Source organism: Ochotona curzoniae, unplaced genomic scaffold, assembly GCF_017591425.1.
Source record: "Ochotona curzoniae isolate NIBS_2020 unplaced genomic scaffold, NIBS_Ocur_1.0 contig_46, whole genome shotgun sequence".
Lineage (NCBI taxonomy): Eukaryota > Metazoa > Chordata > Mammalia > Lagomorpha > Ochotonidae > Ochotona > Ochotona curzoniae.
Window position 1 is genome coordinate 8,039 of NW_024466340.1, and position 21,908 is coordinate 29,946.

General features: G+C 51.1%; 1 protein-coding gene across 1 annotated transcript in view; it reads right to left on the bottom strand.

Annotated features, from left to right (window-relative positions):
• Window positions 1–1,476: 1,476 nt before the first annotated feature.
• The window catches only part of CCDC60 (coiled-coil domain containing 60), a gene marked incomplete at its 3' end in the record, with an annotated part of 85,676 nt that continues 65,244 nt past the window's right edge, over window positions 1,477–21,908 (bottom strand). The window contains exons 7-12 of the mRNA XM_040987201.1: window positions 16,911–17,145; window positions 10,748–10,832; window positions 5,279–5,350; window positions 3,921–3,983; window positions 3,226–3,348; window positions 1,477–1,608 (exon numbers count right to left, since the gene is read on the bottom strand). Of these exons, the coding sequence (XP_040843135.1) occupies window positions 1,477–1,608; window positions 3,226–3,348; window positions 3,921–3,983; window positions 5,279–5,350; window positions 10,748–10,832; window positions 16,911–17,145 (710 nt within the window). The remainder of the gene's footprint in view (window positions 1,609–3,225; window positions 3,349–3,920; window positions 3,984–5,278; window positions 5,351–10,747; window positions 10,833–16,910; window positions 17,146–21,908) is intronic.

A 21,908-nucleotide genomic window follows, 5' to 3' on the forward strand; every position in this document is an offset into this window, starting at 1 on the left:
TCTTCTGTCTCTAAAAGAGAGAGAGAGAGAGAGAGAGAGAGCGCTCTTCTTGGCTGCTAAGCTCTTCTATCTCTAAAATAGAGAGAGACAGAGAGAGAGAGAGAGAGAGAGAGAGAGAGAGCTCTTCTTAGCTGCTAAGCTCTTCTATCTCTAAAATAGAGAGAGACAGAGAGAGAGAGAGAGAGAGAGAGAGCGAGCGAGCGAGAGAGCTCTTCTTGGCTGCTAAGTTCTTCTATCTCCAAAAGAGAGAGAGAGAGAGAGAGAGCGCTCTTGTTACCTGCTAAGCTCTTCTATCTCTAAAATAGAGAGAGAGAGAGAGAGCTCTTCTTAGCTGCTAAGCTCTTCTATCTCTAAAATAGAGAGTGAGAGAGAGAGAGAGAGAGAGAGAGCTCTTCTTAGCTGCTAAGCTCTTCTATCTCTAAAATAGAGAGAGAGAGAGAGAGCGCTCTTCTTAGCTGCTAAGCTCTTCCATCTCTAAAATAGAGAGAGAGAGCTCTTCTTAGCTGCTAAGCTCCTCTCTCTCTCTCTCTCTCTCTCTCTCTCTCCAATTTTGAGACAGGAGAGCTTAGCAGATAAGAAGAGCTGTCTCTCTCTCTCTCTAATTTGGAGATAGAAGAGCTTAGCAGCCAAGAAGAGCTCTCTCTCTCTCTCTAATTTAGAGGTAGAAAACCTTAGCAGCTAAGAAGAACTCTCTCCAAAATAGAGAGAGAGAGAGAAGAGCTTACCCGATAAGAAGAGCTCTCTCTCTCTCTCTCTCTGTTTTAGAGACAGAAGCGCTTAACAGCTAAGAAGAACTCTCTCTAAAATAGAGATAGTTAGAGAGAAGAGCTTAGCAGATAGGAAGAGCTCTCTCTCTATCTCTCCCCCCCCTCAGGTGCGGATGCCTCCAGGCCCCTGAACTTCACTCCTGTGTTACTGTGGTTTGTACACTCACCTCAGCCTCATTCACCATTTGTTGGTGATAGGAGCTTGGAGCTGTGGGTTTATGTTTCACTAAGTGTTAGTGTCCACCCTTCAATTTTTTTTCCTGTAGTGGATGAACTAGACAATTTCTAGAAACTCAGGGTAGCTCCAGCCGTCCAACAGTCACTGCATTCAGGCTGCTCACTGCTGTCACTCTGATACCCTCACAGTGTCCTTCGGGTTTACTTGCCTGGCTCTGTGTCCTTGAGGGATTTAACCTACAGACCTAACATCCTCTGGGAATTTGGGGGCCGGGCCGGTTAGTCCTTATGTGTGGACCTGAATGAAACAGAAACGTGAGCATGTCCAAAGGTGGATAGGGCCATGTGTGGTCCAGTGCTTGAGATGCTCTGGATTTACCTTGCTTGGCCGTGCGCCCCCTGCTGGCCCAGGTGGTGTTTGGGCGATGCCTGTTTACACCTGGACAGTGGAGTGGAATGCCCTCTGAGTGACGGTCCCCTTCCTGTCCCCCTTGCCAGGGCCCAGCCGTGTCCAGTTCTCCTGCATCTTTACCAGTGATCTGCGATCTCCTCCGCGTCCCCTTTGATGACTGCTACTTGCTGTCTCATTTTTCCTATATCCTTCTGGAAGTTTGAGACGAGGACGAAAGAATGGAACTTCTGGAGACCTCGTTCTTCTTGGCGTCTATGAGGAACGTACGAGAAGGAAGAGGAAGCATTTGAGCCTTGCCCCTCTCCCCACCCCAAAACCAGCCTGGCTGCCCTCAGATCTCTAACCCTAAGCATGTCTCCCTCGGGGTCCCGTCAGCCCTCCCCACTACTCTCTCCCATCTGGCGTTGGCATCAAGGCGACAGAGGGAAACTCAAGAAGCTTGTGCGAGATGGGAATAAAAGATAACTTTTGGTACAAAAAATCTCAATTCCATGCATTAGAGGAGTCTTCAAAGTTTTTGGAAAATGTGTGCCAAGAAAAAAAAAAATACAAAACCTGTAACTCTGCAAAGTCCTGAGACAATTTTCTTGCTAAAGCAAATCTTCACCCCATCTTTCTCTCTTCCTCCTCCTACCTGCTCCCTTCCCCATCTGTCAGGTTGGGGACGGGATGGCCCCTACCTCCCAGCAGGGAAGAGGTGGTGACAGGAGGCTGGGCATGCTGGAAGCTTAGGGGCAGACACACACACACACACCAGGCAAAGACCCAGCTTGCCTGCTTAGTGCCTCAGCCCTGTTTCTCCAAGGAGACCTCACCTTCTGGGTGGATCCAGGGCAGTCTCTTGCACTCCACCTCCACTGGCTTCCCATGTCATTCAGGATACATGGGACACCACTATTGGCTTTCCTTAGAGCGGCCTTCCCTCCCACTTGCCCACTGTGCTCCTCAGCTTTGATTTCTACCTTTCCTGTCACAGCCACCCAGGGATTTGATAAGAGCTCTCTGATGTCTTTTTCTCATTTATAAAATGGGTGCAGTGCTAGCACCCACCCCCTCGGCTTTCCGTGAGAAGCAAATGAGACACTTAAAGCTACGTAGGAAATACTACGAGAACATCATCTGTTGTTGTGAAACTGAGAATGCTGCTGCTGCTGCTTCCAGGAAGCCCTCCCTGATGGCAGTCCTGGACCAGGCAGGGAGCCCCTTTTCTTTCCTGCAGCCTCTTGCCTGTCTGCACGCTAGCCCTCGCTGCTGTGTGACTGTCTGTTTTTGTGTCTGATTGAGGAGGAAAGGTGAGGGGTTGGTTCTGGGCAGCTTGCCCGTCCATCAGTGCTGTCAGGTACAGGGTGCAATGTATGATCCTGCAGCTCTACCTGGTGGGCAGATACGTGGCGCAGGTGGCAAATGGTTCCTGGGTTCTCAGGGTACTCGAGAAACACCCAAAGGGCCCTGCTGCTGTGCTGCGCATGGGCATTCTGGTCCCACACAGCTGGTGTGTGATGCAGCCTTCATCACCACTTCCCATCCCTCGTCACATGTCCCTGGTCCCTTTGCATCGTGGTGCTGCGTGTGCCCTTTCCTTCTGCCTCGATTGCTGTTGGACCTTCCCCTCAGAGCCCCAGCGGTTCCAGAAGCCACCACCTTCCAGAAATCTTGCAGATGACCCAGCCTAACTTGGCTCCTCTCTCTCCTGCTGGCCTGGTAGTTATGCGAACTTGTGCCCGTGTAGTTACAGGTGCTGCTGGTTTGCCTCTGTCTCTGACTAAATTCCCTTGGAGCTCTTCCCATCCCCGCTGTGGCCCTGGCACCCGGCAGGTCTCAGGGGGAAATGTCCTTGGGGTGCAGGGTATACAACAAAAGAGCTCTTACTTCAGGAGGACCTCCATCTTGTCCTGAAGGCAGAAGGCGGCTTCCTGGGCCACACTGTAAAACTTGGCCCGCAGGCTGCTGCACACCCCGGTCTTGCCATGGATGATGTCACGGGTGGTACGGCTGCAGACACACACGAGAAGGGTTTGCTGTGTGGGGCCCAGTGGACTCACCGTGGGGCTCTTGGGCCCTAGGGGACTATTTGGGGGGGGGGGCGGCTCCTGGACCCACCCAGGTTGTCTGCATTCCCCCAGCATTTCCTAGGAGCAGGGAAGTACGGACCTCAAGGTCTAATGAACCCACAGTGAGACACTTGGTCACCCGAGCCCATCCCAGTGGGACGGGAGTGGGGAGACGAAAGCTGCAGCTTGCTGTCCATCACTGCTGCGCGGTGTGGCCTCATCTTCCACTTGGCCACGCCCCTGAGTGCATAGTGGGATAATGCGTGGAGGATTGGTATGGGGGACTAAGCAAGGAAGCAAAGGCACAGGGCTTCTCCTGGTGCCTGTAGGGTGCACACCGCTTGCCCGGTGGTCCAGCATCTCAGGCTACAACCCCCTCCCCTGCCCTGGAGTTTCCTGGTCCTGCAGCATCACTGCCCATTGCTTCTGGGAGGGTCTGGTCTGCACTGGGTCCCACCGAGTGGGGGTCATGCTCCCATGGACCCAGCTGCTACTGCTGCCCGCCTGGCTCACCTCTTAGACTTCTTCTGGACCAACACAGTGTGGCTCTCTGCACTTGTACTGATGGATCTTTCGCTGAAACACAATGCGATGGTTCTTGGGTTGCCCTGAGTCGTCTGCTTTTCACGACAAGGTGACTTGAGGCCCCTGAGTGCACCTGCTAGTCTCCGGCCTTCAGGTAAGGCAGGTACCCTTCACACAACTCAGCATGGCTTCTTATTCACCTCTTTGCCTTGGCTTCTCCCAAACCCCTCAGCCTGGAGCTGCCACCTCGTGTCTTTCCCTCCTACTCCTGCTGTTCCATGGCCTGCATTTCACATCTGCACTCTGCCACGTCAGCCTTGGTCTGGCTGAGCTGGATTCTCTTCCTACAAAGGGTCTTCAGTTGGGCAACAGTTCAGGCACAGGACACAGATAGTTCGAGTGCACTCTAGCGCCACCTGCTGCCCACCTCTGGAGTTGGCTAGCAATCGGTTTCCCTCTGGAACACCGGAGCTTCCTCATCTGTGACTCATCAGCCCATGAGCTAACCCTTTCACGGTCAGCCTAACTGCATCCCTGTCCCTCCCCTGTGCCCTTTGCCCAGGTGCACTGTGTCACTGTCCGGCATGTTCGGCCCTTCCCTATCACACTTTCTTACATTTGAGCATCTGGCCCTTCCCTTCTGCAGCTGTGCCACCTGGCAGTTCTTGCGGGTGGGCCTGGTTATTCTCCATTTACGCTCAACACTAATCCAGAATTACAGCAGTTATTAGAACTGCCGTTGAGTGTTGTTCTATAACTCACGGCTAAGGCAGATCACAGACTGCCTACACCGCTGTCGGTTTCTTGGCAATCACGTGCCGTGAGAGCATGCAGTTAAACCCACATCTGGAAGGAGGCTGTGGCCCTTCTTAGGGTGGACGATGCCTCAGTTGTCCTGGTGCCACCCCAGACCGTGAGATCCAGGAGGGACGACAGGGTTTCATTTGCTCCCAAGTCTCCTGCACCCAGCGGGAAGCTAAGAGTATTCTGTAAGCTCATACATTCCGCGAGGGTAAGATTTCCACTATTTCACACTATGATCATGTTAATATATAACAATAATATGCTTATGTAAATATTATAGTAAAACCAAAACTCCCTTCCTTGCTGCTTCAACTATTGGATCATTTTAACGTGACACCATAAGCAGCATTGCCTGCATCCCACTGCACCTGCAGGTCCCTGCTGCTTATGGCCAGCCCTGGATGGGAGGTGCTGCTTCCAGTGAGGTCCTGAGAACAAAGCACCCCTTCTCCTGCCCCCACTGGCTTGCTACAGTCCCAGGAGGAGTGTGCTGTGACACCTTAACTGTGGGGTGCCCTGCTCCAGGCTCCGCCTCTGCCCACCTGGACTTGTGCATGGTCTGGCCGTCCTTGAAGGCAGAGTCACTCTTGCTGGATTTGAACACCGACAGGAGGCTGTGGATGAGAGGAAGCTGGTGAGCTGGGCTCTGTGCACAGGGTGCTCCGGAGCAGCAGGGACCTGCAGGTGCTGTGGGGTGCAGGCAATGCTGCAGATCCGGCTCCGCTCTTTCGGCTACATGGTCAGAGGTTTGGGTGCTTGTGGTGGGCACTGCTTGGGATCCTGCGTCACAGGGCCCAAGTCCAAGCAAGGCTCTGTTCTGGATTCCGGCTCCCTGGATGGCTGCAGGAAGTGGTTGGGTCCCTGCCCTCAGTGTGGGAGACCTGGGCTGAGGTGTGAGCTGCTTGCTCAGGGCATCTGGGCAGTGACAGGCAAGTGGGAGAGCTTCTCCTGCCTTCCCTAGCTCCCCTCTCGCCTCTCCTCCAGCTCCTTTCACTCACGTCTCTCCTCTTTCTCCCTCTGTCAGCTCTCCCCACACTCCCCTCTCCTCTCACATGTTCCTGCTCCCTCTGTCCTCCCATCTTCTCGCACTCCTGTCCACTCTCTTCACTCCCCTCTCATCAATTCACCCCCCACACCTTTTAAAAGTCTCCTCCCTGGCCCCCTTTTCTGTCCTCCAGCCCCCATTGCCACCTTCTTTCTCCCCATTCTCTCTCTCCTCACTCTTGTCTCTGTTTGCTATGCAGGTACAGGCTAAGGCTTGGGGCCGTCCTCTGCTGCCTCCCCTGGGCCACAAGCAGGGAGCTGGAAGGGAAGTGGAGCAACAGGACCTGGTGCCCATGGGGGGGATGCCTGCACTAATTTGTGGAGGATTATCCTGTGCAGCCACAGTGTCAGTCCCTCACCTCCTCCCTTTCTCCCTCCCTCCCTCAACCCTTCCTCGACACCATCTCCCTCAGTGTCCCCATTCTATCAATTCCCTCCTTTTTTCTTCTCTGCTCTCTCCATCTCATCTCTCTTCTCTGGTCTTCCCCTTCCTTTCTTGAAAATAAAACAAATCTTTTTTTTTTCCAAGAGCAGGTTTGCAGAGAAAAGGAGATCTTCCTGTGGCTGATCCACTTCCCAGATGACTGCAATGGCCTGAGCTGCACAAACTCTGAAGCCAGCAGCTGCTTCCACATCACCCACTTGGCTGCAGGTTCCCAAGGACTTGAGCAGCCTCTGTCTTTCCCAGGCTGTAAACAGAGAGCTGGATCAGAAGGGGAGCAGCAGGGACAAGATCCTGCACCCCCTGTGGTGCCAGCACTAGCAGGTGCAGGGTTAGTTTTCTGAGCCACAGCTCTCGCACCTCCTCATCCTTCTCTCCCTCTCCCCTCCCACCCTCCTTCCTCTCTTCTCTCTCCCTCCTGTTTCTCCCCTCTGTCCATATTCTTTCTCCCCACCTCTCTCTTGCTGCCTCTCTCACCTTTTTTGTCCTCCTTTCACTTCCTTTCTCTCTTCCCTCCACCTTCTCCTCTCTCTCACCCTTCTCTCTCTCCAAGTCTCCCACTTCTGCACTCCTTTCTCTCTTCTTTCCTCTCCTCAAGCCCTACTGGAAAGGCAGATTTACAGAGAGGAAGAGAGAGACCTTCCATCTGCTGGTTCATTCCCCAAGTGGCCCAAAGTCTGCTGCTGAGCCAGTGTGAATCCAGGAACTTCTTTTAGGTCTCCTACATGGATACGGGGCCCAAGGAGCCATCCTCTGCTGCTTTCTCATGCCACAGGCAGGGAGCTGGATGCGAGTGGAGCAGCAGGGACGCGCACTGGCACCCATGGGAGATGCCTGCATTCATTTGTGCAGGGTTATTGTGGGAAGGCACGGTGCCAGCCCCACCCACTCCTCCTGCACCCTCCCTTGTTACTCTCCTCTCACTTCTCTATCCCTATCTGTCAACTTACCCTCTCCAACCCCCCTTCTCTCTCCTCCCTCTCAGTGCCATTCCCCTTTGTCACCTTCTCCCTCTCGTCCCTCCCCGTCTATCTTGTCAGTTCTCCCCACCTGCATCCCCTCCCTCCCCCATGCTCATATCTTTACTCCCCCTATCTTCTCTACCCTTTGTCTCTCCCGATCCATCTTCTTTATCCCCACCTCCTTTTCTTCTCTCATCTTGCCTCTCCTCTTTTTCAAATGGATGCATTTAACTTCATTAGAAAGGTTGATTCAGAGAGCGAGCGAGTGAGCGAGCAAGAGAGCACTTGCATCTACTGGTGGACTCCCCAAATGGCCACAACAGCTGGAGCAGAGCCAATCTGAAGCCAGGAGCTTCTTTCTGCTCGCCTATGTGGGTAGGGCCCCAAGGACTTGGGCCATCGTCATCTGGGGACATAAACAGTGCTGGGGAGTTTGAAGGGAGGGCCACTGACTTAGATGACCATGGAGGAGCAGTCTGGCCTTCAGTCGGGAGACCAGGCAGGCTGGGTTTCGGGGAGTTTCTGAAACCTTGAGTGCAGCACCAGTACCTAATGGGACAAATTCCGAGTGTAAGGCTTGGGGTAAGCACCCTTACACTTAGAAAAGGCTGCATGCTCTCCTCTAACGCTCCAGGGTGCCTGTCAGCCTTCCTGGGAGATTCGGCTCCTGGAGGACTTAATGAGCAAGGCAAATTTCAATGGGTGCCTGCTCGGTAACCATGGTTATTTATTTTATCTTTTAAAACACTGAATGCAGGGGAGAATCAAGATGGCAGAATAGGGTAAGGACACGTTTAAACAGAGAAACATTAGCCAGTGTGAAGCAGAGAGGGCACATTCCAGGAAATAGGAGAGGACAGAACGACAGCAGAGGGGCCCCTGCAGACTGACAGACACGGGAAAGCAGCAGACACAACAATGTGGTGGTAAAGGAATACCGGTTCAAGTCACAGGAGACCTCTCACAGCGAACTCTACAGGCCAGAAGTGAATGGAGCAAAAAATGGTCAGCCCAGGATAACTTACCCAGTAATGCTTTCCTAAAATTCTTCCACAGTGAAAACAAATATGCCTCTTCTAAACCTACCCTACAAAGCACACTTGAAGATGTTTCTCTTGACAGAGAAGAGGAACAGCACCCACCAAAACCAAAGGCAAGTGTGAAGAACATCCCAGTAAAATAACAGAAGACTAAATCAATTAGCAACCCATTGCTAAAATGACAGGACCAAATTACTAACCCATTCATATTAACCCTGAATGTAAATGGCTTGAACTCAATCAAATGCCATAGATAAGTAGACTGGATTAAAAACACAAAACCAATCTATTTAACGCCTATAGGAGACATATCTCACCAACAAAGATCAGCAGAAACTCTACCTCATGGATTTTGACTTTTAAGTTCCATCTCTTCAAAACACTCATTAAATTCTTCACTGACTCACAGATCATACAGCAGCGGCGTTTTCTTTTTCATTTTTTCAGCAACACATTAGTCAATCAGTAGCATATTTAACTTCATAATGTTTTTTTCCTGTTGATTTTGTTTTGTGGCTTTTAAGGGGATGTACTGTGTACTGTGTGATGGAAACCATCATCTCCAGTAGCATGTTATTGAACATGGCATTGTAAATTTCTATTTTTCTCCCTGTTGCTGATTTTGTATTGTGGCTTTTCATTTAAGGGGATGCACAGTAACTAATGGAGACTATCAGATCCACATGTGAGGATACAATGAATGCAGTATGCATCTCTACTTCCAGATCAAAGATGGACATATGACTGTTCATGAAGAACTATACTAATAATATGGGGGAACTCAGTGGAGGAGGGTATTTGGGGGGGGGGGGAATCCCAGGGCCTATGGAACTGTATCATAAAATAATAAAAGTTGGGCCCGGCGCGGTGGTGCAGTGGTTAAGGTCCTTGCCTTGCATGCCCGGGATCCCATATGGGCACCGGTTCTAATCCCGGCAGCCCTGCTTCCCTTCTAGCTCCCTGCCTGTGGCCCGGGAAAACAGTTGAGGACGGCCCAAAGCTTTGGGACCCTGCACCCGCGTGGGAGACCCGGAAGAGGCTCCTGGCTTCAGATCGGCATAGTATCGGCCGTTGCACTCACTTGGGGAGTGAATCATCGGATGGAAGATCTTCCTCTCTGTCTCTCCTCTCTGTATATCCGCCTTTCCAATGAAAAAATAATCAAAATAAATTAAAAAATAAATAAATAAAAGTTAAAAACTGAATAGAGACAACACATGAGTAGTCTTGTGAGAAGCAGGTTTGAGTGTGCACCTGTCTTTGAAGACTCTGAGATGGTGGCTGGCATGATGGTTAGTGCACCTGACTGAGCCAGTGGCTGTCGGTAACGCCCATGCCTGCCACTACCAATGCAGTGCTTCCTCTGTGTCAGACACCGGTTCTTATGCTCAATAAATGCATCATTTCAAACACTCAAAATGACTCACTGAAGCAGCTGTGATTTCTATAGCATTAACACTGCTTTCCAAGGATAACATTTAGTACTCACCGCCACCCTCTGGCCTACTTGAACCAATCAGCCTCACTTTGAAGAACTGGAAACAGACACACAGAGACAGCAACTGGCTCATTATCACCTGTCCATTAAATCACGGAGCTCAAGACTGACCCCAGTCTCCCGGGTCCCACACCCAATGCCCGGGGGTGACACCACCTCCATGAGTGGATGAGAAACAGAAGTTTAGAGAAAGGCTGAGTGACTGGTCCAAGGGTGCTAGGATTGGGGGTGCATGTCTGTGTTCCTACAGTGGAGGGGTTCCCTTGAGCTGAAGCTTCGTCACTATCCCCTGTCACTCCTGCTGACAGCTGCCCAGCAGTGGGGGCCTCAGGGCGCCTCGGTTGGCCACCTTCTGGGGCCCTGATGCATGGTGAGGAAGCAGCAAATTCATCACCAGCCAGCAGAGGCAGGGGTGTGATATATGGGAGAGTGCTCGGTGAACTGTAATTACGGTAATAACAATAACAGATAAGTCATCACCAGCACCTGTGCAAGCGGAAGGCGTTGATGATGAACCTCTTCTGGAGCCTCATTTATTTTCAGGAAGTATTCTGCTCACTCAAGAGGCATCTACATAGGGGCTGGGATCTCCAGCTCCAGCCCACGGTCTCTCTACTGGGATCAGCAAGTTCAAGCCTGACTCTCCTTCCTGGGGAATCTCCCTGGTCACTGGCTGGATGCATCTGGGGCGTCCCACAATCCTTCAGGACCACGGATGTTTCCCTACGTCCCATGTGGGCTACGTTTCAGCTCCTTGATGGTCCCGTGGTTCCTTCTGGCCACGTTTACACGCTTGCCCCCCTGGCCGGCCCCACCTTGTCACTCGGCCTCTCAACCTTATTTCCTCATTTGTAAAAATCAAGATTATTGTGTCTACCCCGGTTGCCGGGGGTTGACACAAGAACTCGGATAGGTGACACCCAGCGGCACAGTCCACAGCTCACTGCCCAGCACGGGGCAAATGCCCAGGCATCTGCAGCTCCTTGGTCTTTGCTTGCCACTCGAGTCCCGTAACCGGCCCTTACCTGGGTGCCTCTTTCTGCATCTCGTCTTCCATCATGACTGTCCTTCGCGCATTTTCTCGAACCATCTCCAGGAGCTTCTGCAGGTCTGATGGGAATGTAAGAAAGAGGTTGGCCTTGATGGGAGGGTCTCCAGGGCAGGGCCCACGTCCAGTCTCCTGGGCTCATCTCTGCTTCCCCTGCCAGGGAGCATGGAGTCCACAGGTGATGGTTGGTGGCATTCGGCAGGTCATGTACCTGACCCCACCATTCCACTTCCTCAGTTTGCTTCCAGAAACATCTAGATTGCCCTGAGCAGCCCCCCCGAGGCTCCTGGGATCCGGACACTCTCTCTCCCACCTGACCTCCCCTCCCCGTCATCCTGATCTCTACTACAGCAGAAGACAATGATCTGCCCATTCCAAGGGGGAAAAAAAACCAAAAAACCGCATCTTGTCAGGAAGCCCTCTCTGATTTCCACAGACTGAATCCAGCCCTGATGGGTTTTGGACACAATCTGGTACAGATGTTGACCTTTTACAATAGCCAAATCCAGACCCCCTAGCTTCCCAGAAAAGCAGCTGGGATGCGGATACAGCGCCCTCCCTTCTTTTGACTGGCACGCCCTCTCCAGCTGCCCCTGGCCCCCACTACCCTCACTGCATTAGGTGGCTTTGATTTTCAGACGCTGATACTGTTGATGCTGATATAGTATAGAAATCCTCTCTGACCTGAATGTTACAGGTTGATTGGTGCTTCCCTCAAAAAAATGTAGGTAGAAGTTGAGTACTTCTGAATGTAACCTTAAAAATGGGAGTGCTGCACCTAAAATTAGTTAGTATGGGAGTTGGTGCTGTAGCACAGCCAGTAAAGCTGCTGCCTGTGGCACTGGCATCCCATATGTTCTGGGGGTTGGGGACAAGAGGGTGTTTCTTGAGTGATTTTGGAGTCAGCTAGGGTGTGACAGCAACATTTCACTATTTTCTACTCTACCTCCTTATTTTCAAAGTGGCGTCTCTTCCTAGCAAATCCATTCATATGGGAGCTTGTGTCTGGCTTCTCTACTTTCTTCCCTTTCTCCTGGAATCTGAGCAACAACATCTGAGTACTGCCCCACTTACTCCTCTACCTACACACAAGTCAGCAGGGGTTGAGTACAGCTTGGGGACCTGCACATCGGGGACCCTCCTAAAGACTCATATAGGAAGCTGCACACTCAACTGAATGCACCCCAGGCTTGCTTCTCCGCTTGTCAAATGCGTCTGAGCAGGAATGCTATGTCCATCAGCCCCCTTCCCCATGTGTGTGGAGCCCCATTCATCATGTGCCTGGGATCCCTCAACATTACATGGGAACAAGGGCTTGTTCGCTAAGGATGAATATGCTACATAAACAGGGCTTCCCTGAGGGACACAGTCCTTTGAGGGAAGTCTGCTTCCAGAGGAACCTGCTCCTCTCCTAGCTCCTGGGGCTCTAGAGATGTTCTCCATCTACGCCTCCAAGGCAATGGCATGCTGCGTCTCAAATGTCAAAAATCACAGCCAGACAGAACACAAATCTGACTTCCTGACTTCATCTTCCATCCCCAGCCTAAGGGTCTCACCCTTGAACGACTAAGCCCATTTATTTTTGGTGAAAAGAAGCTCTAAAAAAATTTTTTTAATTGTATGTGGCTGATTTGAGAGTGAAGAGGAGGTGGCCCAGGTCCTATGCTTTGAGTTACCTATAATTAACTGCTTTTCTCTTTTAATAGTCTCAAGACTCAGAGCTTCAAGACTGACAGAAGGGATGGCCAGGACTTGGGCTCCTGGGGAATATCCCAGCCATGGATGTTGAGTGAGGGGATCAGTTCAGGGAGGGGTGGTGACCTGCTGTCTCCAGGGCTGTGCATCCACAAAGACTTCATTAAGCAGCCAGCCCTGAAAATTAGCCTTGGTCAAATGGTCTGTCTCCCAGAGTAGGAGTCACGAATTCCGAAATCAATTTGACTTTGACGGGGTTTCAGAAGGCAATGAGCAGCTGGGAAATTAATCTGCTTTTGTTGAGGCTGTGACAAGTGCAATGGAAGTTAAGTTATAAACAGAGTAAAAGGGCAGAGAGGCTGGTGTAGAGCGACTTCCCCTCCAGGGCAGATCTCTGGGGGGAAACACCTTTCTCAGCCTTGTTTGTACACCTGCTGGGTGCCAAGTTCAAGAAGAAGACAACCAAGAAAAAATCAAGCTGCTCTCCAGAGTATCTTCCATTTCTTATCCTCTCTACAGACTAGGGTAAAACAAAGGGATTAAAAGTGTGTGACTTGAGAGCCAAATTTTGGGGCTTCATATTTGGTCTCCATCACTGATTGGTTGGAGTATTAACTGGATTTTTATCTGTATACAGGAGCTGACATATAAAAGGTCTTTTAAGACTTTACTTCTCTGAGAGGAAGGAAGGGAGGGAGGAGGAGGGAGAGAGGGGTTAGGGGAGGAAGGGAGGAGGATAATGAGTGAGAGGGAGGAGTGACAGGGAAGCACTGGGATAGGAGAGAGGGAAGGGGGAGGAGTAGTAGGGGAAGAGAAGAGGGATGGAGGGGGATGGAGGGGGATGGAGAGAGAGGGAGATAGGGAAGGGCAGAGGGAGAGAAGGAGGGAGGGGAAGAAGGGGTGAGTGGTAGGGGGAAAAGAAGGGAAGCAGAGGTGGGAGGCAGAGGGAGGAGGAGGGGAGAGGGAGGGAAATGGAAGGAGGGAGGAAGGAGGGAGAAAGAGAAACCCCTTATTCACTGGTTCATTCCAAATGCCCACAATGGCTGGGGGACTGAAGCCAGCATCCAGGAACAAACTCTCCATCTCTCTTGTGGGTGGCAGGAATCTAACCACGTGAACCACCATCACTGGCTCACAGATCTGCCTTAGTAGGAAGCTGGAAGCTGAAATCAGGAAGTAGAAATGGAACTCAAACCCAGACATGTGGCCATCCTAATGGTGTCTTTACTAGCAGGCAAAATAAAGGCTGCGCACCGCCGCCAGAAGTCTTAAATGTTGGCTATTGTTTCAGCCTCACCATCACTACCAGCACCAGTACCATCATAAGGCTACAGAGCAAAGGCCCCCGCAGAGAGGGGGGTGCCCCAGGTGGCTACTGTCATGGAGGGTTGCAAGCCCCTTGCTACTACGAAGAGTTTGTAAAACCAGATGTTTGTGTAGAATCTGTTAAATCTTGGAATGTCATCTCCCTGTTTAAAACACACACAACACAACAAAGTCTTATGGATGCCGAACAAAACATGGCAAAAGCTGACGTACCTCCTGTTTTCTGTCTCTAAATGAAGGTAAAAGAAACAAACAAATAGGGTAAGGCCAGAGGGAGTTTTAGGACTCAGTAACTACCTAGATGTTGGGGACAGGTGTCTGGAGGGAAGCCCTATGCTTGGTTCTCTCTTCTTGCTCCACTTCTCTTTGGGCTCTGATGCAAACTCTGGTGCTGACAGTGTTTTGAATCCGGGACACTTCCGTGCTCTCCTCAGTTTAGAGTCGGAAGTTGCCTGGAACCAGGCATCATGGTCTTGTTCCACCTGTTCTTAAAAATCATTTTGAGATCTCCTGTTGTGCAGGCGGTGATTCTGTCGTCATAGCCGCCTCATGAATTCATGAAATAATGGAAGGGATTTATGGCAGACCAAGAGGCCAATGTCCTACCGGCCAGGGATAAGCTGAAAGCATTTCCCCTCAGATAGGGAAAAAGATAAGGTGTCTGCTTGTGCCATTTGCATTCAACATAGAACTGGACATCAAGAACTATCGAGGAGGAGAAAGAAGAAAGGGCATCACCACTGGAAAAAGAGCAAGTAAAAAAATTATTGCAGCACACATCTTGTACGTGAAAAAATGTATACACCCCACCAAATGCTACCAGAATAAGCCAGTTCAGTAAAGTGCATGTGACAAAATAAACAGTAGCTTTTTATAATGCTAATGGTGAACTCACTGAAAGAGGAATTAAGAAAGATATCCCACTTATAAAAGCCATAAAAAAAATCAAACATTTAAGGATAAATTCAGCCAAAGAACTGTAGCTCTCTACAACGGAAGTTATAAAACACTGAGCAAAGGAATTAGCAAGGTCACAAGAAATGAAAAGATATTCCTCGCTCATAGACTAGAAAAATCAGTGTTATGAAAATGTCTGTACTAGGCAAAAGTCATCTACAAATACAATACTAGTCCCACCAAAATGTATTCTTTACAGACTTGGGTGGAAAAAAATCTAACATTCATATGAAATCAAAAAAGAACCAGAACTGCCAAAGTGATCCTAAGCAAAGAGAAAGAAAATCAAGCTGGAAGATATTAAAACATCTCACTTCAAAGTATGCTACAAAGCAATAGTAATGAAAACAGCATGGTTCTGGCGTAAACACTAACACATAGGTCAATAGAACAGAATAGAGAGCCCAGAAATGAATCCATGTATGTACAGCCGACTGACTTTTGACAAAAATGCCTAGACTACACATGGAAGAAATGGTAGCTGGCAAAACTGGAGTGTGTGTGTGTATATATATATATATATATATATGTATATTTCTAATATATAATATATATATTAGAAAAAAAGTATCTGTACCTCTTACAATATATGAAAATCAGCTCAAGATGGTTCAAACACCAATATTCAAGGCCTGAGACTATGAAGTTTCTGGAAGAAAGTGGTCAGGAAATACTCCAAGACACTCTAGTAGATGCTGACTTCATTGATAAGACCCCCAACAGCAAAGGAAACTAAAGCAAAAGTAAGTAGATGGGATTATACATAAGTCAGATGCTTCTTTCCAGCAAAGGAAATGACCAACAGAGCGAAGAGACTGCGCACAGAATAATAAAAATATTTGTGAGCTACCAAACGATTGATACCCAAATCTGTTACAACTCAAAAAATCGGACACAAATCCAATGATGAAATGGACACAGGGCCCCGACAGACAGTTCTCTAAAGGAGAAGTGCAATTGGTCAACAAATACATGAGAAAACACTCAACTAGCCATCAGGGGGATGCGAATGAGGACCACAACGGGACACAACCTCACTCCCATCAGAATGGCTACAATCCACAAGCTAGAGGGTCACAAGGCAATGGAGAGAGGGGAGTGCTCATACACTGTTGGGTATGGAGATGTCGTTAATGCCTAGAGATAGACGCGCCATATGACCCAACAACCCCATTACTGGGTGTGAACCCATGAGACGTGCTGTGCTTGCACCATGCTTAGAGCAATGCTGCTCACAACAGCCAAAACACGGAAGGCCAAAGGTGCCTATCATGAGATGAGTGGAGAAACAACACGATGTATATACGCTCACTGGAACATTACTCAGCTATTAACGAGTGAAGTTCTACCATTTGCATCAAAATAAACACAGTTAGAGGGTATCAAGCCAGATTTAAAAAAAAAAAATTCAACCACCAAAAAGAATTACAGAAAAAACAAGGAAAAATGCCTGCGTGTATCAGCATTGCTGTAAATACACTTTTTGTGGAATTTTGCTCTACATCTTTGTCAAACCAAGGTCAAAGATGTGAAACCACGATAGTGTTAATGACTGATTTACTGAATGATTATTTTAAGATGTGTATGGGTGTGATGCTTGTCTTTCCATCTGATTACTGCTCATCTTTCTGTCCATGTAACTGCTGAGGGTCTTTTCCCTTAATGCTCTCTACTTAGTGGAGATTCAACTTTTATAGCCCTTGACTATAATGTTAATTAAAAATGTTTTCATACAAACTAAAAAAAAAAAAAAATGAAAGAAGAAAAAGAGTGAGAACCACAGAGCAGGAGAGAGAATGTGAGAAAAAGGGGAGGGAGGGAAGGAGAAAGGAAATAAGATATTCGTAGAAAGTTTGTTTATGAACTACACTGTATCTGCTTCCTTTGCATTAATATTACATTAACATGAAAAAAAAATGTAAAAGTCCATGAAGAAAATGTGTACTGCATAGGAATTATTCCTGGATTTCAAAGTTCCTTTGTGCTAAACTAAACCTGTAACTGCATTTCTGACAAGCTTTTGGAGCTAGCCTGCATCATCTCTCTAGTCCGACTTCAGCGGTTTTCTCTTCCAAGCCCGTTCCCTACCGTTGGCCTTCCCCTTTATCGTCTGTGTCTTCACTGCTCCTCGGGGAAGGGGTCAGACCGCAGGTGGGACTTACTGACATGGAGAACCTCCTCGTCTGGCTTGGTGGAAGACGACTCGTTGTCCTCGATATCCTTGCTGTTGGTGCCCTGAGTGCCCATGCTCTGCGGCTCGTCGGAGCTGGGGTTGATGGAGACCATGCTGCTCTGGGGCGAGGACCCGCCGCTGGTCCTGGACAGGCTCAGCATGGAGCCTCGCCGGCTGGGCTTGCGACTGGTGGTCCGCATGGTAGGGATTTTGAACTTCTTGGTCTGGGGTGGGGTTGTCGGGAGGCGGGTGGAGAGGAGAAGAGGGATTTCAGCAAGGATGCCAGGGAGGAAGGGAGGGATGGAGGGGGTAAGGAAAGAGAGGTGAAGAGAAAGGGATGGAGGGAAGAAAACAAACAAACAAAAAGAGTTAGCTTTGGGGGCTTGGTGCATTGGCTCAACAGGCTAGTCCTCTGCCTCCAAGCTCTGGCATCCCATATGGGCACTGATTCATGTCCACTTCTTCCACCTCCCATCCAGCTCCCTGCTTATGGTCTGGGAAAGCAGCAGAGGATGGTCCAAAGCCTTGGGACCCTGCACCCGCATGGGAGATTTGGAAGAAGTTCCTGGCTCCTGCTTTTGGATCAACTCAGCTCTGGCTGTTGTGGCCTTTTGAGGAGTGAACCAGCAGATGGACTATCTCTCTCCTTCTCTCTGTAAAATTGTCTTTCTGATGAAAATAAATGAATCTTGAAAAAAAAAAAAAGCAAAGAAAAAGCTAGCTTTGACAGTTCATTCATTCCTCTGGATCCTTCTGAATGCCTCTGAGACACATCCTGAGCCAGGGGCCCTTTTGTCACAAATTGAGATGAAGACGTGTCCACCCATGATGAAACGGACTCTGCAGAATGAGGGCGTGATCGCCAAAAGGGGTCACTCCAGGAAGCAACACCTGTATTCCACGAGGTTGCCAAAGGCCAAAGAGTTCTGAACTGCTTTTGCACTAACTATTGGAGTTGGTTTTCTAAACTGCATGAGAGGATGGGCCTAAGTTCCTTGGCTCCACCTTGGTGTTGCCAGGATCAACTTCTTACTCACTCAGTAGATACCTGGGTCTCTGAGGACGAAGATTTGAAGTCTCTGGGGATTTTCTAAAGCACACAAAGATGGAGAAAATTCCAGGCCTGACATTTTGGAGGTACAAACAGGAAGTAGGTATGTTGAAAGGGTTTGGTAAGCTTGGATAGAGGGGTGTGGAGGAGCCAAGGTTTTGGGGAAGACCGGGTGACCGGTCAGTGCTAGAAGGACTTAGAGAAGAGTCCTGGGTGTGTACACACGCAAGCCTTCCCTGCTGTGTGACAGGTGCCTGAATGTACAGGCTGGGTCATCTCACTGACCTCCTGACTTGTCCAGCGTCACACAGCCAGCAGACAGAACTTACAGTAAAGCTAATTTCCATACCTCGCTTACAAACCTTGGCAATGCCTTTCTTGTTCTTTATGGCATTTTAGGTGCAAGGTTAAAGAGGAGGGAAGGGTAGACCCTTGGTGGGTCGAGAGAGAAACAGCTGGGCTTCTGTGAAAAGGAACCGTTTTTAAGACTATTCAAAATAGTCTTAAATGGGGGTCAGATGAGTGCCCTCTTTACATCAAACTCACAGTGTCTGATGCCTTAGGAAAGCAGAGAGGGGAGTGGACAGCACTGACATTGAATCTATAGTGAACTACATTCTCTGTAGAAGTGCATGCGGCAGCATTTGTTTTAGGGCCGCTGCTCTAAGCCTTGTCACTGGCTGCCTCGTGGGGCCCTGAATATGGGTGGAACTTCCCTGTATTAGGAGAGGGGAGGGATTTCTTGGTTGCGCAGAGGAAGGAGGTGGTTTGGGAAGAGACGGGAAGTGGCTGGGAAGGCTAAAGATGTCATTTCTCCCTTCAGGCACCTTCCCCTCTCCCCAAACCTCAGGGAAATCTCAATGCAAGTGGTGGAAATTTTTGAGAATGTGAGTTTCAACTGGGTTTAGTGGCGTCTCTGTGGGATGTCCGTGCATTGCGAATGACTGTGATAAACAATAAACAAACGCCAGGAGTTGGCATACTGTTCCTGAATGAGGAGTTGGGTGCAAGCCTGCTTCGATTTTGGGGTCACAGCTGGTCTACAGGTCACCAGGGGGCTGGGAAGGGCCCTCTACTTCTTACCACCCTGAGGGCGGGGGATAGGGATGGGTCAGAGTCCAGGCCTGAGACCCCGCATGGAGGCTTGTCCTCTGTCAAACCGCACAAAGGCAGATCCCTACCCCTAATGAGCGCTGCGCAGCCTGCGTCACATGGGAGCGGCCTGCAGTCCTGCAGTGAGCTCCGAATCCAGAGCTTGGGGACCTTGAGCAAGCACAGCACCCTGTCCCTGTCTGCTCATTTATAAAACAATCCCAGGATCTGGATGGGGGCTGGGAGGGACAGGGGTGACCTTCAGAAGAGTCCCCACATCCGGGATCCTGCGGGTGCCTTCCTGGGGCTGGGGTTTCCCTTAAGGGTGGTCACTCATTAAAATGCAATTCATCACCCCAGGCACGAAAGCTGAAGCCAAGGGCTGACACTTCTGATTAACTGAGAATGGCAGAAAGAGAACACAGCGGGGTGGGGTCGGGGGATGGGTGGGCAGACGTGACCGCCTGCTCACCCTTTAGGGGGCTGACGCTCAAACACATCTCTGTCCTTACACTCTGCTCGGGAGCCCTGCTAACCAGCTAACCAGCTAACCAGCTGCTGCCATGTTCCACCTTGCCGGAGCTGGAGCCTTGGTCAACACAGGGAGAGGTCGCCCCCTAGTGGTGCCTTGTGCTTCCTGAGAGGCAGGGGTGGCCCATGGGGGGGATGAGAGGGGCCTATGGGAGGGGGTGGGGAATGGGAGGGGCCTATGGGAGGGGGTGGGGAATGGGAGGGGCCTATGGGAGGGGGTGGGGAATGGGAGGGGCCTATGGGAGGGGGTGGGACATGGGAGGGGCCTATGGGAGGGGGTGGGCCATGGGAGGGGCCATGGGAGGGGGTGGGCCATGGGAGGGGCCATGGGAGGGGGTGGGCCGTGGGAGGGGCCATGGGAGGGGGTGGGCCGTGGGAGGGGCCATGGGAGGGGGTGGGCGTGGGAGGGGCCATGGGAGGGGGTGGGACGTGGGAGGGGCCATGGGAGGGGGTGGGACATGGGAGGGGCCCATGGGAGGGGGTGGGACATGGGAGGGGCCATGGGAGGGGTGGGCATGGGAGGGGCCCATGGGAGGGGGTGGGACATGGGAGGGGCCATGGGAGGGGGTGGGACATGGGAGGGGCCCATGGGAGGGGGTGGGACATGGGAGGGGCCCATGGGAGGGGGTGGGACATGGGAGGGGCCCATGGGAGGGGGTGGGACATGGGAGGGGCCATGGGAGGGGGTGGACATGGGGGGCCATGGGAGGGGGTGGGACATGGGAGGGGCCATGGGAGGGGGTGGGACATGGGAGGGGCCATGGGAGGGGGTGGGACATGGGAGGGGCCCATGGGAGGGGGTGGGACATGGGAGGGGCCCATGGGAGGGGGTGGGACATGGGAGGGGCCCATGGGAGGGGGTGGGACATGGGAGGGGCCCATGGGAGGGGGTGGGACATGGGAGGGGCCCATGGGAGGGGGTGGGACATGGGAGGGGCCATGGGAGGGGGTGGGACATGGGAGGGGCCATGGGAGGGGGTGGGACATGGGAGGGGCCCATGGGAGGGGCCCATGGGGGGGGCCCATGGGAGGGGTGGGCCATGGGAGGGGCCCATGGGAGGGGCCCATGGGAGGGGCCCATGGGAGGGGGTGGGACATGGGAGGGGCCCATGGGAGGGGCCCATGGGAGGGGCCCATGGGAGGGGCCCATGGGAGGGGCCCATGGGAGGGGCCCATGGGAGGGGCAGGGCCAGGAGACTTGTTGAGCTACTCCAGAATTTACCAGAGGGCAAAATTCCCTTTAGAACAACAACAACAACAAAAAATCCTACTTGTTTGATTTCTTTTGAAATGCACAAGCCCTGGGTTGCCCATCTCACATGGTAAAATGAGCTGGGGGGCTCAGTGGAGGGTCTTCCTTCAGCTGTACAGAAGTGTGTGGTATGCCACAGACCTCACCACTCCCTGCTATGCTCCATCCCGCAGCCCCCCAACCCTGCCCTGACTTTTCCGGAGTGCTTGTGACCTGGTCCTTAGGAATCCCCCCGGACGCCCCCTCCCCCCAAACTAACAAACTATTTTCTACTCCTTGGAAAACCAGGGGCTGGAGCCTCCCAGCATTTTCACAGATGCAGAACCTGAGGGCAGGACTGGGGAGGGACTTGCCCAGGGCCACACAGACACCTGTACTTTCCCACCCTCAGCCCAGAGTGGACCATGCTGCAGCTGACTGCTTGGCCCACACGTTCAGTTCTGCCCCCGTTCAGGTCCAGCCACTTGCTTTCCCTCTCTGAACTCTGGCTATGAATGTTCCAAAAGAACTTTTGTTGTTGTTGTTGTTTAAAAGATCTGTGGCTCTCACTGTGTTTCTCTGTGCTTTTTTTGAAACATGTTTTATCCCCCATGAACTTTCTGAAGCACCCAAGAGCTTGCTTCTCACATGAGTAGATCCACTGTCATCATGCTGCAAAGTGGTCCCTGAAAGTGACACCCCTCTCATGGCGCCAAGTGAGTTTGCTTCCTGGATCCCTTTGCCAGGGCTGTGAGGGGACAAACATCACCTTTGTATCTGGGCAAGAGACAGGGTGAGCAAACACTGCCATTGGGTGGCTGGGGGCTGCCCGGCCACCTCCATCTGCCTGGGCATCAGGACCTCTTGTTGTCCCCCATCAGCATCCTGGTGCTGGTCTGTCGGGGGATAAGCTGGGAGGTGTGGGGGCAGTCCTGATGTTCCAGGGGGTAGAAAAAGCCTGTCTGCTCACTCACTCACTTTTTACTCTGTGTGTGTGTGTGTGTGTGTGTGTGTGTGTGTGTGTGTGTGTGTGTGTGTGTGTGTGTGTGTGTGTGTCAGAGAGAGAGAGAGAGAGAGAGAGA